The sequence below is a fragment of the Thamnophis elegans genome, chromosome 10 (assembly GCF_009769535.1).
Source record: "Thamnophis elegans isolate rThaEle1 chromosome 10, rThaEle1.pri, whole genome shotgun sequence".
In the NCBI taxonomy this organism is placed as follows: Eukaryota; Metazoa; Chordata; class Lepidosauria; order Squamata; family Colubridae; genus Thamnophis; species Thamnophis elegans.
In genome coordinates this window covers 34857969-34877286 of record NC_045550.1, presented here as the reverse complement: position 1 = coordinate 34877286, position 19318 = coordinate 34857969, and the positions used below count along the sequence as shown (strand labels likewise).

Sequence of the window (19318 nt, the reverse complement as noted above, 5' to 3'; positions counted from 1 at the left end):
CGTAATACAAATACAATATTTGTATTAGCCACCTCTAACTGGATATCCTCTAGGCATGTCAGATTTTAACTCTAGTCATTAATGGAAGGGTATCAGGTGTAAGATTCATGGTATATAAGCAGCAAAGAAACGAATACTTTTCTTATAACATTTAGGACAGCACAGGATGTGGGGAAAATAAAAATGGAAAGCCAGCAAAGGCACAAGGAATGTTTTTTTTTTAAATTAAAGTCACCTGGAAGAAGAGCAGGAGAAGACAAAGTCTATATACAATGTAGTCCAAAATATATCTTTGCACACTGTTAACAGCCACTATTCTTTCTGCAGGTGCGGTTGCTAAGAAAATGAAAATCACTTCCAGTGGTTCTTTATTGAATGGCAAAATCCCATCACCAAAGTACGATTCCTAATCAATAGCACTGTGATTTCTGCATCAATTATCCACACAGTATTCCTCTCTTTAAATCACAGCTGTAGGTCCTGGAACAAATCTCTTCAGAGCTAATTGAGTGGAAGATAAAAGAACTAGCTTATCTATGCTGTGTTGGATTATACATAATTGCATATATTTTATTGGGTAGCTTGCAACATAAACTGACTCAGTGCTTCCAACTGATTTACCTCATATGACTGTAATACCATCCTTCCTAATCAGCAGAACAAAATTTCACATGTCTTTTTTCTCATTCAAACATATATATTTATTTATTTCTATTTCAGGGAAAGAAGGACGAAGAGAGAGAGAGAGAACAGTCCAATGTTGAAAGGATTTTTAATAATTTTATACAAGGAGACAAATCATGATTTTGAGGAAGAACTACCCAGTCACAAAATTGTCACTATATGGCCAGATACCTAACATCTATTACATGTACATTCATTATTGGAAACACATATAAGGAGGCAAATGCTTTACTTGGCCACTTTCCAACTTGCCATTTAAAAATAAAATAATCTATTTATTTTAAGTCAAGTGGGTAAGGACATCAAAGCAGGGATTTGTAGATATATGTAGATATGGACGTTGTGTTGAAAATCTGAAACTAGCATATTTTATATGATAATTAACAACTGTAATTATATTAAATTAGTTAATTTTCATAAATACTTATTTCAAATGTTTATAGAATATTAGAAACATTTGTTGTAACAAATGCTTATGGGAAGGATTTCAATATGTTAGACTATATGTCAGTATTAATAGTAATTAATAAAAATATATAATGCAGACTGAAAAAGAAGTCAGTTGCTTTGATACTGCATTCCACTTTCATTTGTTAATTCACTAATAACTTACTGAAATGTACTCAAAATATAGCCAAGTCAAACAGCGCAAGTACAGAATCAGGTGTGATCCCAACACCTCTTCACACTATATTTATACATTCCATGTGATTTGACTGAATGAAAATATGTGCTGATCCATCCCCCTTTGTTTATCATTATGATTCAAACATGTGGGAAGATGGCAGCATATGGTACAGAGTTACATGAAAGATTATGAAGAGCCATGGTAATGCAATGGTTAGAGTGCAGTACTGCAGACTACTTCAGCTGACTGCTAGCTGCAGTTCAGCAGTTCAAATCCCAGCAGGCTCAGCCTTCCATCCTTCCAAGATGGGTAAAATGAGGACCCAGTTTGTTGGGGGCAATATGCTGACTCTGTAAACCGCTTGGAGAGGGTTGTAAAAGCACTATGAAGCAGTATATAAGTCTAAGTGCTATTGCTAATACTGTTATAATAATCCCAAATCAATCCTCTGAAGGTGAAAGACTCTTTACTGAAAACAATGGATTAACCACATGATCCTATGGATGTGCTAGACTACAAGAACCAAGATTCCTGCTTGGTTTAATCACATCACTTCACTGCCTCTCTAGATAATTGAATACTATTCAATATTTTAACAGAGTGTACATAATTAGTATTAAATATATCCAGAAAAATAGAGATGGTACATTTTATAATGATTTCCCATCTTTTTTTTCAGTCAATAATTTTCTGAGTGTTTCACAGATCCTTCCTTTCAAATGTTCCTGAAACAAATGGAAAATGTTAATAATTGACATTATGGCATTCTCAACGGTCAGGCATGAGAAAGCTTAATAGCGTATGTATCCTTTTAGCTAAATTATGCTTGTCAAAGAGGGACCAGAAGGATGAAATAACCCATACAGCTTTCTATGGAACCTTTCCACTCAAATTCCATCTATCACGCTTGCTGTTCAATTGTGGAATAATTTAACCTTTATCTGAGGAAGATAGAAATTGGCAGCACCAATTAGAAAACTTGGTTGCAGAATAAGTACAATTAGAGTGATAGATTGTAGAGGCTAAGAATTAATCTACAGAATTTGGAAAGCACAGGAAAGCTTGAGAAATTTATTTGGATGTATAAGTGGAGTCTCTAGCCTGCTCTAATATAAAAACCCATTTCTTTTATCTTAACAAATAACGCCTCTATAGGAGTCAGACTTTAACTCCCTAGTTCCCAGCCCCATTTCTACTAAAGATCCATATGTATCTGGGCCTGGAGGGCTGCAGTTTGGCAAGCAACATGCATTTGTTCTGCCACTGGCTGATATTAATCTTTTAAAATCAGAATTTCAATAACTAAGATTGTCTTAATAAAGGAACCCACATTTTATTATTAGAAGCTACTGTGGATGCTGTCAGTCAAATTACAGAATTACCATGCTATCTTTTTCACAGCATATTATGTGAGCTCTAGATGATGTATTCCCTTTGTAATCTTTCTACTTAAATTCAGTTAACAAGTGAAACCAAGTATATGTCTAAAGATTGTGGTTGAATGAATGAGGTTTAGTTCTTTACCTGAAAGTTCGTCATAATTCTCAAATGCCTCTCACTAAAAGATTTTGATTGTGATGGATGTTCTAGCCATTAGTTGCTATTTTTGCTATAATTTCTAGGCATAGGTTTGAAGTCAGGATTATCCATTTTAACTTTTTCCAGATCTATTTTCCCACCTTTTCAGATGTGGCAGGTGTCATTTAGTGAAGCAATATGACAGCATTTCAGAAACAAAGGACACAGATGAAGCTAGAGCAATCCACTCAGAGGAAGAAGCCAAATAGTCTATGGCAGAGTTGCGCAACCTTTCTGGCTTTGTAGACTGGTGGGGTGGAAGGGGAACAAATGGTTCTGCCCGAGTGGGGTATGAGTGGGTATGCTCCATTTACACAAGCAGTGTGCACACACACTTGCCACTCATGCAAATGGAAAATGCTTTCCCGCTGCTCGCGCAAGTAGGGATGCATATGTGCCTGCACTCACAAGATTTTTCTGTGGTTCAGTTGCAAACAGCTCATGGCCCACTAGAGGGCCACAGTCCAGAGTTTGGGGATCCCTGGTGGGAAGGACAACTACCTCACACTATACCTATATATACTTCTTATTCTTGAATATTTCTTGAATCTCTTGCTGAAATTAATTATGGTTTCTAAATTTGTTCAATATGAATTAACAAGATGACTTTCCTGGATTTATACTGAATGGTTTAATTCCTGTTTACGGTTTAAACTTGATTCAGAAATTCCACATTTTTTAAATAGCTTTCCATTTTTCAAATGCTGCATTAATATTAATAGGTATAAATAATTTGGTCAGAATTATTTTACATTAACTCAAGTCAATCTATAATTTGCTCATTGATCAACTTATATATTAACATCTCTTTGACAGGTTATCTATGAATAACATTTATAGCAATAGATATTAATGAATGGTTAATTACTTTTTGTCTAAACCCATTTCTTGTTCCTTGCACTTAGAAACAGCTCAGTTTGTTTTATATGTTTGGGTCATAAATTGTGATTGATGTTAACTACTAAATTTTTACCTACAGATTTACATACAAAGCAGAGCACAACTTATTATTTAGCTTCATCCACACAACATAACTGAACTATTCCATGTTCTGGATTTTTACAATATAATGAATAATAAATTGATCAAAAGTAGGAAGTGGTGGCTCAGTTCCATGCACCTTTGGCATTTAGTCATGCCAGCCACATGACCAAGGAGACATCTTTGGACAGTGCTGGCTCTTCAACTTTGAAACGGAGATGAGCACCGTCCCCTAGAGCCAGGAACGACTAGCACACATGTGCAAGGGGAACCTTTACCTTTACCTTAAACTGATCAAACAATAAATTGCTGCTTAATAAAAACACTAAAGTCACCAAAGCCTAACCTTCATTAATTAAGTCTAGCATGTTCAAGAATTCATTTAATCTAGGAAAGACTTGTGAATTAATATATTTACCATGATATTTCAATAGCCCTCAGGAAAACATAAGTTCTGATCTCCATTTGTTTTTCTTTCCACATGGAATATTTTGGTAGTAATCACTTTATTCTTCTTTAAGATAATATTACTTTAGCAAAGTACTTCTTACAGAATCTCATTTATAGCAATTAAAAATTTTCTAGAGGCTTACCTTGTGCCTCTTACCTTTTACCGAAGAAACTTTGCCAGATTGTGTCTTGTATTTTATGGCTTGTGTCTATCGACATTCTGACAAGTATCTACATATTAAGTGGGAAGCTCTCTATCCCTTTTGCTCCCTTTAGTATGTTTGCAAATACAGGCTAGCAAAAAATAGCATTATATCTGGAATGCATGTATAGCAAGGAATCACGTATTTAGTGGACTCTGCAGATGACCTCCAACCTTCCTCAGTCTAAAACTACATTTTTCAAACTTAGCAACTTGAAAATACATGGACATTAACTCCCAGAATTTCCCAACTAGTCAGGCTGTCTAGGAAATTCTGGGAACTGATATCCACAAATTGATTTAGAAATAATGAATTAAAGAGAGACTACTGAGCGTCATTTAACTGACAAAGTAAATGCTTCCAGAATTGCAATGAATAAAATTGAATTTAATCAAAGGTGATACAAGGAAATACCTGACCATATTCTATCTCCCAATTTGTCCTACTCATTTTTTATGAAATTGTACATTGCCAATAACATCAGAAATTCAGATGTCAAGATTGCTTCAGAAATTATACTTTGCATTTCCTTGAGTTTCAGAGAGCGATACTATCACCGTTACACCAGAGCCAACATAAGGTTCACTTAAATTATTCATGCTCTGTGGCTCCACTTTTACATTTACATTTAATTATAATTACATTAATTTAATATAATTAATATGCATCATATTGTGTATAGGTTTTGAGATACTCTAGAAACTATACTCAAGGTTCTGGCAGCAAGGTCTCAGTTTGTTACTTCTGCCTTAAAACCACAATATGTCAAATTATGTGGGAAATTACAATGGCATTCCCACGTTTTTATCTATCATAGCCGGAACAATAGTTATCCAAATCTCTTTAAAAAAGTCAGGTGTGTTCGTTGGTACTTGTGGTCCCACTACATCAGGAAATGATACAGGTAATCTTCAACTTAAGACCTCAATTGAGCTCAAAATTTCTGTTGCTAAGTGAAATCTTTGTTAATTGAGTTTTGCCCCATTTCACAACTTTTTTTGCCAGATTTGTTAATTGAATCACTGCAGTTTGTAAATTAGTAACCTGATTGTTAAGTGAATTTGGTTTCCCCGTTGACTTTGCTTGTCTGAAGGTTGCAAAAGGAGATCACATGACCACTTCAAACATTGCAACCATCAGAAATATGAGTCAGTTGCCAAGCATCTGGATTTTGATCACATGACTGTGGGTATGCTGTAATGGTCATAGTGTGAAAAACGCTCATAAATCGCTTTTTTAGTGATGTAATTTTGGATAGTCACTAAATGAACTGTTGTAAGTCAAGGTCTGCATGTACCATGTGGGAGAAAGCAGCACTGGACATATCCATTAAACAGCTAATCTAATATTTTAAACCATCAGGATATAGATTTTTTTTTTCTTACTGTTCCTTAACATTACAGTGCTCCTTGCTAGACTTTAATTTTTGTCTAAATGGATAATTGAATATAAATATATTTAATAGGCACCGTTGACAGAGTATTCATAAAATACAGGGCTTTTATCAAACATCTATGCCACTGAGTTGTAATGAACTCACAGTGGCTAAAGAACATTATAAACAGTAAGAAAACCCTTAAAACATCAAATCCAAACAAAGCCCCAATGAATTACACACAATACCAATAAACTAGTTAAATAAAATCCAGGGCACAATCCTTCATCAAAGTCTATCAAAGATTGGTCTTCACTTTCTTCTGGAAGGCCATCACTCACGAAACAAACTATGTTCTAGAAAGAGGCTGTTGTAGACTATCAACATCATGATGGAAAAGCAGTTTTCCCAGCTTCAGGGAACATCATTACATAACATTGGAAGACCACAAGCAGCTTCTTTCAGGATAAACTCTTCAGACAGATCAATTGTAGTTAACATAGGTACCTGGAGGTACCTATGTGCCAAGTTAGGTATAGCTTTATAAATTAAAACCAGCACTTCAACTATAGGGTTGATAGAATATACAGTACCTAGTTGTTGCTGCTTGAAGAAATCCACATTAGGAGGAAGAAGCAGAAGGACAAAACAAAATGCTAGTGTGGTTATCTTGTCACCTTACATTGTACCAAGGCCTTCCACTTTTTCTACATCAGAAGCATCCAGAAATTCCTGAACAGCTATGCTCTATAGTGTATTGAACATTGGTGTATCCACCTCAAGCAGAGTCGGATTATTGGGAAGAAACTAGCTACTGCTCCTTTCAAACTGAACTGAACCAGTTAGATAGCACATCTAATAAAATTCAAACAGTAGTCAAGGATCTTAGACATTTTTGAAGCAAAGAGAACAACCAATTTAGACTTGATAATTTGCCATTATGGACCACATATTTCAACTACATGCTTTCATAAAAATATTCTATTGTCCTTTTTCTTAACATTTTGCAAAGGTCATTGCAACATCATTTTCCTTCTCGCATCTAGTTCTCCTTTGAACTTTAATAATGAACATAAAGTTCTACTTAGATTATCTCAGTGACCCTTAGACTTTATTATATTGGAAATCATAAACCACACCCAAAAAAACTATAAAAAGGATAGAATTACAGTTCATTCTTTTTGGAGAACACCATTTCATATTCCATAGCTAAACTATCCTTGGATTTAATCACCTAGTAGCAATGCCTGCCGATTACAATGGGACGTGGGAAATGGTATTAAATGAAAACTTTGAAGGTTATATGGTTGCTTTAGGTAAGTATAAACTTAATTCAAATGATTAAGTTCTATATTTCCAATACAAGAAGGTACTTTTAACACAACTGCTTAAGCATGTATTAAAATGTATAACCAGAGATAATTCAAATATTTTTAAAGCAGTGTTTTACATCCCATGGAAGGATATGAATCCTTCAACTTACTTTATTTTAAACCATGACTAGCTCATATGCATGCAAAGTAACATAGATTAACATAAAATAATTCAAAACCTAAAATTACAACCTAAATTTTGTACATTGTTCAAAAGTTTTAACGCTGCCAATCAAGGCAACAGTAGTAAATTATTCTTACGTATTACAAAGCATCATGCATTATGTGATCATTTTTATGTATATCTCTTGCAAATACGAAAATGGCTTACAAAGCTGGGAACAGCTTCAAATTGAGTGACGAGAGATTTCTACTTATTTTTATGGACTGTAGACCTTATGAGACTATATTCAATATAATAATGGATACTTGCCTAACAGGACAGAACAGGAAGGTTGTGCCAAGACAAGATTAGATATGCATTCACTCCTGTAATTTTCCCAGATGCAAGAATCTTGACTGCACAAATTGTGAAAGTATTTTTCCATGTTTCTCTGTGTTTCTCTATTTCTACTCAACAAATCCATTAAGAGTTGGGTGGCATACAAGTTTAATAAATTAAAACACATCCAAAACATGCAGAATCCTGGGAAATAATAGAAAGCCTCCTTTTCTCTACACATATTTGAACAACTTTTTGACAATAGCAGGAATCTGGCCCTGAAAGTATAACATTTCCCATCTATGCTTCAAGACAAGACAAATTACGGAGCATTGAAATGTTCAGTAAAACATATTTTACCAGTATTTAAGATTAGTGCAACTATGACTGCAATGCCCAGGACAGAAATGGGATAGTAATTCTCCCCCATTAACATACTTTTAAGAATATATGTTCAGAAGAGAGCTCTAACCCAGGTCTATCAGGTATAGTAGTCATAGGATTGTACAAGTTATACATTGACATCTGGATCTCAAATCTTACAATATTTTCAATATTATCAGTACAACAACTCAGCAGTTATTGCATTATGCCTTGTATTCTCAACAGATCTAATCTTAATTGAGTAATCTAGAGATTATGGTTGCCATATTTTAAAAATAAAAAATAAAATCGGTAGTATTGCTGCATGGTACAGTTGTTCTTATTCATTTCACTTTCTATCTAATAATGAATTGCATATATAAAGTCTGGTTTACTGTAATAGCATGTGCATACTAAGGGACATCAAACAAACAGACGAAAATTACTGTTAGCATTGAACAGATGGTTGGTATATTAACAAAACTAGTCAACTGTTAGGAGTTCCTAGACTAAATTTGAGCTCTAATTCTCCGGCCGTCAGTTCTAAAGAATGCTGAGTTTCAGATGTGCAACTCCTGCAGATAGTGCCAGCCATCATTTTGCAAAGATTCTCTTTTTATTATACATGTCTATATCTGTTGCATATTCTTGCCTTTGAACAGTAAGTAGGCAATGATATATTGGTATTACACCCTCATTTTATTAATGACTTCTGGGACAGGTTTCTTCTTATATATAATTACATTAATTGCAATAGAATAAGTACACTAGTATAATGATCAATATCAATATTTTATCATATTTATGTATGCCCTTTTTACTTTCACGAGAAAGTAAAAAAGAATATAACATAACTGTGAATCAGAATAAGAAATCTGGGGGAAAATAAATTAAATGAAATGAAAATCGAAATATTTACTTGCATAAGAAGGGATAATTTTTTGTTCATATTTTTCTAACAGAAGACAATACTAATAAATTCAATAAAAGATATTCATATTTTATAAGAATAATAATTATTATTTCACAGGGTAAAGTAAAGGATGGCAAAATAAGATATCTGTGTAAATCGATCAATCTCAATCTCTCTCTCCCCCCCCCTCTCTCCTTCTGTGTATCTATGTTCTTGTGTGTATATAAGTATATGCTTATTTATATTTAAGTTCCACTAAATTATTTCTTGGGTAGGATTGTGCTATGTCTGTCTTGAGAAAACTGGCTAGATATTTTAGCTGAAAAATATATATTTTGCAAAAGCATTCAATTTTATCTATCAAATATTCTAAGCTTTCACTGGCATCTGCAAGGAAGATCAAAATGAGCAAGATGCAGATGCATTCATGATTTAAGTTCCAACTCTTTAGTACCTCTCACACATGAACAAATGGTCTAGGGCTTACATCACAACACTGCATTTGCAGCTTTATGCTTTGCAATCTTATTCAATCAGTGGCAATCGCTAGAGGGGGAAATAGATAATAAATGACACAGCTCTCTATCTTTGAGCTTTTGGCTGACAGGGGTGAAATGCATCTTGAGTTCAAGGACGTGTTTACAACAATCTTGGTTGACTGCTATTCCCACTGATGAATTTGTTCAGATCATCACTAGCATCTGTTACTGAAATATGACAAGAAAGAAATCAGTCCAGTGTGTTGTTTTTTGTATTTAATCTATGGTATGCCATTGTCTCTAAATATCCTATTCTGATCCTGATAGCAATAGCACTTAGACTTACATACTGCTTCACAGTGCTTTAAAGCCCTCTCTAAGTGGTTTACAGAGTCAGCATATTGTCCTCATTCTGGGTCCTCATTTTACCAACCTCAAAAGGATGGAAGGTTGAGTCAACTTGAGCTGGTGAGACTCAAACTGTCAACTGCTGGCAGCTGGCAATCAGCAAAAGTAGCCTGCAGTACTGCAGTCTAATCCCACAGCTCATGATCAAAATAAAGTTATAACAAAAGCTGTTATGTAATGGAAGGCAATGATGATTAAGCTACAAAACTACTAATGCTTTCTATCCATTTCTTCAGAGCAATATCTGACCATAATAAGATGAGACAGGGTTATTGTGGGGAAAATAGGAGAAGGAGGGGGTGTTGGATATATTCATCACCTTGAGTTATTTGTAAAAACAATAAACATTGGATCCAAATAAACAAACAAACAAATAAATAAATATAATGTGTGTTTCAATCTTCTGTTATCTAGATGGAGATTGGTTCCTTTCCAAGCTATGATGGCTCTCTTTTTCAACCCAAATGCTTGTAACATTCAAATACAAAGTAGATTAAGGTAGAAAAATACCTATGTAATGGCGTTCTCCAAGCACAAGGACACTGAAGCTCTCCCATCTGCTTTTAATGTCTGAGTTTCAGTCATTTAGTTGCCTGCTAAACAATAATAAAACCTAACTGCCTTTCACTGAGCATGTGTGAATTGACCATGTGCTTTATTATTCAGTACATGTGTGAACTGCTTATAAATATACCTAAACCCTTATTGTACTGTAGTTAAACTTTAGAATTTGCCACAATGAAATTTAGTAGCTGACTAGCTTGGAAAAAATGGGTTGGACTAATTCATGGAAGTGATAGGGATCAATGTATATTTCTTACTGTTTCTCAGACAACAAGATGCTTCAGTTGCAGATAGGAGATTCTTTGACTTGGTGCTGTCCCTGATGCTCCTTTTCAACCAATCTTCTCCATCATGTTACTTCTTTTTTGTTACAGCACCGCTCCAGAAACATAGCTAAATATCTTTTAGCTGAGGGGTATTTAAGAAATTGTATTTGCCTTGTTTGACATAAGAAAGCTTTCATGCAATAGGTTCTGGTGTGAAGAATTGACCATAAGACTCAGTGTACAAGCCAGGAGGAAAACAATAATAGTTAGAGAACTTAAATGGTAATGGCACAAGGAATTATCTGATTGACAGAGAAAGAACTTTGCATTCAGAATCCTATTTGATAATTGCAGCTTCTAATCTTATCACATCAGCACATTATTAACATTTTTACAAGTCTATAAAAGTAGCCTTAGATAATAAGATAGTATTCTAGTGGAAAATATGCATAAATGTATGAATGTGTAAGTAAATATCATCTTTTAGAACACAGTCTTGTATGTGTTTTCCTAGAAAATCAGTCCCACTGTTTTAATTGGGAAATACTTCCAGATCCTTATGTGGAGGCCTGCTATTCTTGAAATAAATTCCTACTTAAAAATGGGTGGATATGGCAATTTAACAAGGGTTAATTTTTTTCTGAAGCTTAGACCACTTCAAACTAACTTATTAAAAATCAGTTCATAGTATACAAGAGATGCGAACTCTCCTTAAAAAGCCAAAAAGTCTTATTAGGCCTCTGAATAACATCCCAAATTTGTGTTTTTACATTTAGAAACTAAATTTAATCAGGCACCTTATTAAAATGCATATCTCTTCTTCCATCTGCAGACATCGATTTTGCTACCCGTAAGATTGCAAACCATCTAAAACAAACAAAAGAAATTATTCAAGATGGAGACAATTTCAAGACAAAGACACTGAGCACTTTCAGAAACTATGAATTGAATTATACCATAGGAGTGGAATTTGAAGAGCACACCAAGGGGCTTGACAGTCGAGTTGTGAAGGTAGAAAACCTATTATTTGTTTCCCATTTACACAGCAGTCAATATAAGCCCCTGACATTCAAGTAAACAGGTTGAAAGCAAATTAAAATGTTAAAGAAATGCTTATTTATAAAGAAGTTTAAATTTGCATTTCTGAAACTATACGCTTTGCTAGTGCAACTATTTGTTCTATATGCAAATCGTGACAATTTCTCAGGCAGATGACAGCAAGGTAAAATTACTTTTCATTTGCTTTCAACTCTTCATGGTTCCAGACTGCTATATTTTCCTGGTTGACAGCCATGCTTCATAGTTTGGCACAGAGAAAAGCACATTCCTGTTAGCCACAGAGGTCACTGCTATTTATTCTTCTAGGCTGCAGCACACAAAATGTTTTACTTGTGGTAAGCAAAATTAGATTAGAACCTATTGTTTATGCAAAGTCCCTTACTCAAGTCCATCTTGCTGTTATGGTGCAAGATGGTCCTTCCTCAGTACTCTGCAAACAAATGCCGTCCAGACTGGAAACTGAACTGTCATGTCTGGAGAAGATCAAGAAACAGGAAAACCTTTAATGTATATTACAAGGGCAATCTAGTCTTTCCTGCTGTCTTCCAATCAACAGTCATGGGATGCTGGCTGCTGCTTGGACTGTTGATGTGTTTCATAGAACATATTGGACAGAGGCTAGAAAATGTTTGTTTTATTGTTTCAACCCTGGATTAAGACAGAATGAGATTGGGAACTAAATTTCACTAATACCAGTTTCATAATGTGTAACTCTTTGCACCTGATTGTAATAGTGTGTCAGAGTGACCCAATGTAAATTGTGTCTTATGTGCCTCTATATCAGACTTCCAGAACAGAGCAGCAAACATTACAATCACCTAATTATTTTTTCCAAGGAGAATGGAGAGATTTGCTACTTATAGCCAACATCTTCCTTATCATCCGTGACCTTTCTGTGCCCTGACATCACAGCATGCTCCTTATAACAAAGCCATCCTTTACCAGTCCTATTCAGGAGCACAAAACTGCCGCTTTGCTGAACTTTCAGCAACCTCAATTTTCTCTTTCTATCTCAGTCCTGTTATGTGACTACAGGAAGAAAAAGCACCTCATTTCTTTTATAATTCTCTCTGATTTCTTATCAGGGTGATTTCTGTCCAGCATTCCTATACCAACACATTGCTACTTATTTTTTTTTCCCCAGCAGAAGCAGGGATTATTTTTAAAGAAATCATTCTGTATCTTTCTGAGAATCAGTTTGATCTAGTGGTTAAGGGACCAGGCTAGAAATCAGCAGAATGTGAGTTCTAGTCTCACCTTGGGCATGAAAGCCAGTTGAGTGACTTCGGGACAGTCACTCTCTCTGAGCCCACAACATCGATCTTGGACAACAACCCACTCAATTAGTTCCCGTCACAACCAATGAATTAACATTTGTTTCATAGTAAAAAAAAGTAGACCCCCATACATTTGGGAAAAATGTTAAGAAGGAAAAAATTGTACTTTCTACTTCAGTGTAGAGGGTAGCATGACCTATAGCCTTATGCTATCTTTGCATTAACTTTAAAATTTTCAGCAATTTTTTTTACAATTTGCATTCAGATATTAAGATTCAGTTGATAATTCTTTTTTTGAAAAGGTGATTACCAAGAACAATATTTTCTTTTCAAAAAAAGAATTATTAAAAAAAAAGAGATTTTTACAGGATTTTTCTCCTAACTCCTTCTCTCCTTCCTGGCATCATCTACTTTTTTGAGGATAGTCTTCCACTTGAAAAAAAAAAGGTTACTCCTCAAGCTGAAAACCCTATCCAAGTTTGCTATATTTAAAAAGCTCTATACCTAGCCCAATTCAGGTCTACGGATTTTTCAAAAATAGTAAGAAAAAGGTGAAAAGAGACTCTGAAAATATCCACCAACATTAATAAAATACCAGGTTTGATGAGCAGCAACAGAATAAAAATGTTTTGGGTTTTTAAAAAACTTTTTCTGCCCCTTTGCATAATGTTATTAGTACACTGAAATTCCCCTTGCAATTTCTCAAAAACTTTCTTGCTGCTTTATTTGCAACCTTATAAAACAACTGGAAGATTTAATCATCAGTTGGAATGTCACTTTTATATAAAATAATTTAATTTATTCTGCTGTGAACACCACCCTAATTTCTTACTGAAATAGAAATATGTCTGTGGATGTTGCATTAGTTTAAATAAAGCATGATTTTTCTATTGGAGATTAGTTACTCTGCTCTTCAAGCAGAACCAAATTTCATATTGGTTTCCCTTTCTAGAGAACACTTCCATCATACATAAATTTGTGAAATTTGTTTCTATGGGTATTTCATGAATCAGGATGAAGAACTGGGAACATGAAACATAAATGACAATCTTGGTTTGCAACCAGAATTTGAAATTTTGCGGGGGGGGGGGGGGATGGCTGTATTTCCCTCCACCCTTTTTTCTCTTTCACCTGACACATTCACAAAACATGTATATAGTTCCACCTTTGAATATTTCAAATTTCTACAATATTGCTTAATACTGTCTTTTAATCCTTGAAGACAACAGTGACCTGGGATGGTGACAAACTTGTCTGTGTCCAGAAAGGTGAAAAAAACAATAGAGGCTGGAAACATTGGATTGAAGGAGACAAACTGCATCTAGTAAGAACCAAATATGTTCATTTTGTATAATTAAAAACTGTTCCAAATCAACTCATTTCTATAAGGATTTTTAAAGGATCAAGTATATCTATATGTACATTATATGTACAAGTACTTGTACCTGTACCTGTATATATGTATGTATATGTGTTCATACTGTCTTGTTCTGAAACTGCTTGGATGTTCATTTTGGACTCTCCAATTTTATCACCACACATCAGATAAAGTATGAATTAGCAGCATGTGAAGTTGCAAACCTAAGGCTCAGATCTTTGCTTATAAGGTGACCTTGTTCAGACACTATTTCCATATGAATTCCCTAATTATGACCCACTCCTGCTAACAAATGCTTTCAAGAAAGAGTCTATGCAGGTACAATTGCATCATGTATATCAGTTTTCCCTTTACAGATATCACAAGAATGGGAATAGGATAGATATTTACATTGCTTGTCTGGAAAAGATGACGGATAACAGGGTTACTGATTCAGCCCCAAACTGCATCTGTTATAAAGATGAAATGTGACAACCTAATATATATTTATTTATGGTTATATTTGATTTCTAAATTTGATATATATGTTTATTTTATTTATATATCAAATTTAGAAATCACCCACCTTCCTCACAGGTGCTACCTGGAATAGGAATATTTTATAAATAACTTGTTTACATGGGTATGTCTTTATTTAAAAGATTTATTAACTGCTTTTCAAGAAAATGAAAGCCATGTTTTACTTCCAGTAAGAGCTAAATGACTAATAGAATTCCTAACAGAACCAGGAAAAGAAATACTCCAGTAAATAGAACTAAAAACTCAGATTATTTTGAAAGTTGTGGTCCTTTCCATAAATATTAAGTTGATTCCATCATTGGGATACTGCATCTGCCTGTTAATTTCCTGAACCAGGATCACATGGGAGAAAGCAGTCTTTTACTGCCTTCTAAGTCAGGGAATCACTACCTTAAACTGTCCCCCAAAATAACTACATATAAAATAATTAAGGCTAGAGTAAAATAGCCTGATAAACATTCACTGGCCTACTCTGAATTTCAAGGAATCTTTCCTTAACCAGGATTAAAGTGTGAGACTCCTTTTCATGTTAAGAAGAAATAAAATTGGTTCTGTATGGAGGAATAGTGGGAGATGAACTATAAACATATAAAAGCACTTTTATTTCAACTGTCAGTTTTACTATGAGATAGCCTACAGATTATGTCAATCATAAAAAAACAGCACTGAAGGCAGTGGGGCCATTATAGTGAGTAACAAATTCCATTTATTTAACGTGGGAATTCAATCTCACAACACCCTTTCAAGTGTACCTATGGATTTTTAATGACACTTCTTTTATGTTGAAAAGTCTCTTTAGATAAGTAGACCTTTTTAAGACAGGCAAATATGAGGCGGAATGAGAGTTGGGATTCTCCAATCTTTTCCACAATCAGAAATGATACAAAAGTGTGTACACCCACCACCCAACAAACCACACTATCATTTACTCATACCGTCTCAGCTCCATTAGTCTGCAAATCAGCAGACTTTGTACTTATTTGAACACTTAGAAATTAATGTTTGATGGTCTTGTTTCCATTTTCATTTAATAGCCCACAAGCAATTCCAGGTAGTAATTAAAATTAGGAAAACGCTGACCAAAACACTACCATTATTTATCGAGGAAAGTATACAGTATAGGATATTCTAGCAATGAAATCTGCTGCAACTGATTAGAACAATCAGTTGTCTCAAGCCGGCTGGCATTTATTCACGGGCACAATCTCTATGTTCCATACTGAGGTTATGAAATTGCAATAGTTGCACATTTTTGTTAATTAAAAACAAATAGCTCAAACAAAGTGCTATGGAAAAAAGATAGAAATGTGAAGTGGAATCGACTTTTTTGTCGATTCCACAATTATATTGTCACAATATAATTTTACGGTAATTGACAGTGATAATTATTTTCAACTTCATTGTAAGCTATGGGGAATATGATTTAAAACGAGAACCCTTTTCCGTAGGCTGCACAGAAAATGGAAAGATTGAAAAAATGGACTAGAACAATCATCAGGCATACAACATTTTATCTTTAAAACATAATTTAGTGCTGTTGAAGAAAAGCTGAATTCATATCCATAGAAAACTTGAATGATGTAAATAAAATTAAGCGGTCACCAAAGTATGAGAAACAATAAATGAGAGATTAAATAATAAAATGTTCAAGTGAACACTGGTGCAAGCCCATTTCCACAAAGTTGCATTTCTGCTAACTTAGATTTCTTCCAGCATCTTTCTGTTTCCTGTCTACCAGGGCAATGGAGGGAGCATAAAATATGACTCTCCGGCCACCACTTTGCAAAACCTCTTGTCCTTTTGTTTCATGGCAAAGGGGAAGTAAAGCCCACTAGGTGGGAAGCAGAAAAGGGATCAGGATGACTAATATAGGACCTATGGTGTCTTGATTTTACTGCTAGATAAAGAAATAAAGACGTTCTTGCCAATAAATTTTGGCATCTCTTAAGCAGAATTCTTGAAAGAAGGACTTCTAGCGAACCCAAAACAAACCCTAAGTTAGCTATCAGAGCATGGCTGCAGAAATCCAGAAGATGACTAAGTACCTCAAATAGCTATAGGAAACTAACCTTTACTTCCAACAAGTTGCTGTCCAATTTTTGCACCTACATTCGATAACTATTCATTTTGTCCACTGACATCAAGTTTGCTTAGTGAGTTAGAAATTTTAAGTAATCATGTTTAAACGTTGTCAATACTCAAGTCCAAACCACTTTTCTAACTAGGTAAAGAAATTGTTTTCAGAAGAACACACCTCTAAATAAGTATGGTTAATATTGCAATTTAATGATTAATGTTTAGCATTCTTAGCCATAATTCATTTTTCATTAGATGCAAACATTGGCTTGCAAAATTTACATAGCAATTTTAAAAATTGCTATGTAAAAAAGATATCCACAGACAGGTCTTTCATGATAAATTATATTCAAAACTTGTCAGTAATGCTACTGAGCCACTTTGTAACACTTGCTATAGCATTCCAAGTTAAGATTAGCTTTCTGCAGACACACAGATGCTTTTGGTCAAATACTATTGTACTTACCTTGTTACCTTTATAGCCTTGCCTTTTCTCCTTTTGCAATTTCTTGTTGCTCCAGTAGTTTTAATACACTACAGTATGTGGGCTAATAATAGACTATGAAATGTCCTACTGTTACAGAGCAATTTTCATACATTTTTCATTTTTATCCTTTTAGAAACTCAACTGAAGTGTCCAAATCTAATTACTGCAACCTGCAGTGCTTACTGGCTGATTGGTTACATAAAATACATTGTTCTTTTCCATTTAATAGCCCAGCCTCACTGTTAATGTGGTGGCTATCTTTGAGTTTAAGGGAGGGCCTGGGGGTACAATAAGGGCAATGAAAAAGTTGTGCTTACTGATGGTTTTTCTGTTGTAGGAATTGACTTGTGGAGACCAGGTGTGCCATCAAGTCTTCAAGAAGAAAAAATAGACTGATGAAGCTGATATAGCTGCCACATTTATGTTGATGATTTTTTCTCTTTTAAGATAACTATAGAAATAAAAGTTTGATTTTCATTAGTGATCCATTGTTCTGTTTGATTAGCAAATAATGTCTAAAAATAATGCCACGCACCTGCACACTTTAGAAAGGATCTTTGCCTTCCAAATAGGAATTAAGCAAAAGTTTTGTTCTATTTCCCCAATCTTAGCAGGTCTGTTTTCTAGTAACAGATATATCCTGGTGCAATGACGCAAGACTTTTTAAAAAAGTTTGGGCTGACACTAGTATCTCTGTATATTTTTTTGCCTTCTTAATACATTTGGGTGGTATAAATACATTTGACTTGAATAAATTAAAAAAAAAAAGATATCACTGATTGGGTACATAATGTACTGAGCAGGGGTGGGTTCTGGCAGTCATTACTGCCGGTTTGCTCATAGGCCACTGCAAGCACTCTTGATGCGAGCTACATGCGCATGCACAGTGCAATAAAAATTGTTCCATGCATGTGCAAAAGCAAAAAGCAAGATGGCAGCACCATAGGCTCCGCCTGGAGAATCCATCCGGGGACATGGCAGACCTGGGTTGCTGGCGGTTCCAGCGACCCAGGCCGCCAAACCACTACTGGTTTGGCTGAACCGGTAGGAACCCACCACTGGTACTGAGTGTAAGTGAATTGCCTGGTATAGAGGTTTAGAGGTTTTATTTGCATTTGTAGGCCGCCCTTTTCCCTGAGGGGACTCAGGGCGGCTCACAGAAAACCAGGGAAAGGGGAAATACAACATTGAGACAACAACACATAATAAAATAATGAGCAACATGCATACAACATTCGGGCGGGGTAGAAATCCTTATCCCCAGGCCTGACGGGCGAGCCAGTTCTTCAAGGCAGTGCGGAAGGCCTGGACGGTGGAGAGGGTACGAATCTCCACGGGGAGCTCGTTCCAAAGGGTCGGGGCTACTGCTGAGAAGGCCCTCCTCCTTGTGGTTGCCAGCCGACACTGGCTGGCCGATGGAATGCGGAGGAGGCCTAATCTATGGGATCTTATAGGTCGTAGGGAGGTAATTGGCAGAAGGCGGTCTCTCAAGTATCCAGATCCACTGCCATGTAGGGCTTTATGGGTGATCAATAGCACCTTGAAGCGCATCCGGAGATCGACAGGTAGCCAGCGCAACTCGCGGAGGATAGGTGTAATGCGGGTGAATCGGGGTGCACCCGCAATCACTCGCGCGGCTGCGTTCTGTACTAGCTGAAGTCGCCGGATGCTCCTCAAGGGCAGCCCCATGTAGAGCACGTTGCAGTATTCCAGCCTAGAGGTCACAAGGGCCCGAGTGACTGTTGTGAGGGCCTCCCGGTTCAGGTAGGGTCGCAACTGGCGCACCAGGCGTACCTGGGCGAATGCCCCCCTGGT

At 35.6% G+C, this 19318-nt stretch overlaps 1 protein-coding gene across 1 annotated transcript; it reads left to right on the top strand.

Moving 5' to 3' along the window:
• The first annotated feature begins 7007 nt into the window (after positions 1 to 7007).
• LOC116514287 (retinol-binding protein 2-like) lies at positions 7008 to 18435 on the top strand. The gene is made up of 4 exons (XM_032225808.1): positions 7008 to 7215; positions 11540 to 11718; positions 14266 to 14367; positions 17841 to 18435. Exons 1-4 carry the CDS (start codon positions 7143 to 7145, stop codon positions 17892 to 17894), a joined length of 408 nt encoding a protein of 135 aa, XP_032081699.1. The 5' UTR covers positions 7008 to 7142; the 3' UTR covers positions 17895 to 18435.
• The last annotated feature ends 883 nt before the right edge of the window (positions 18436 to 19318 follow it).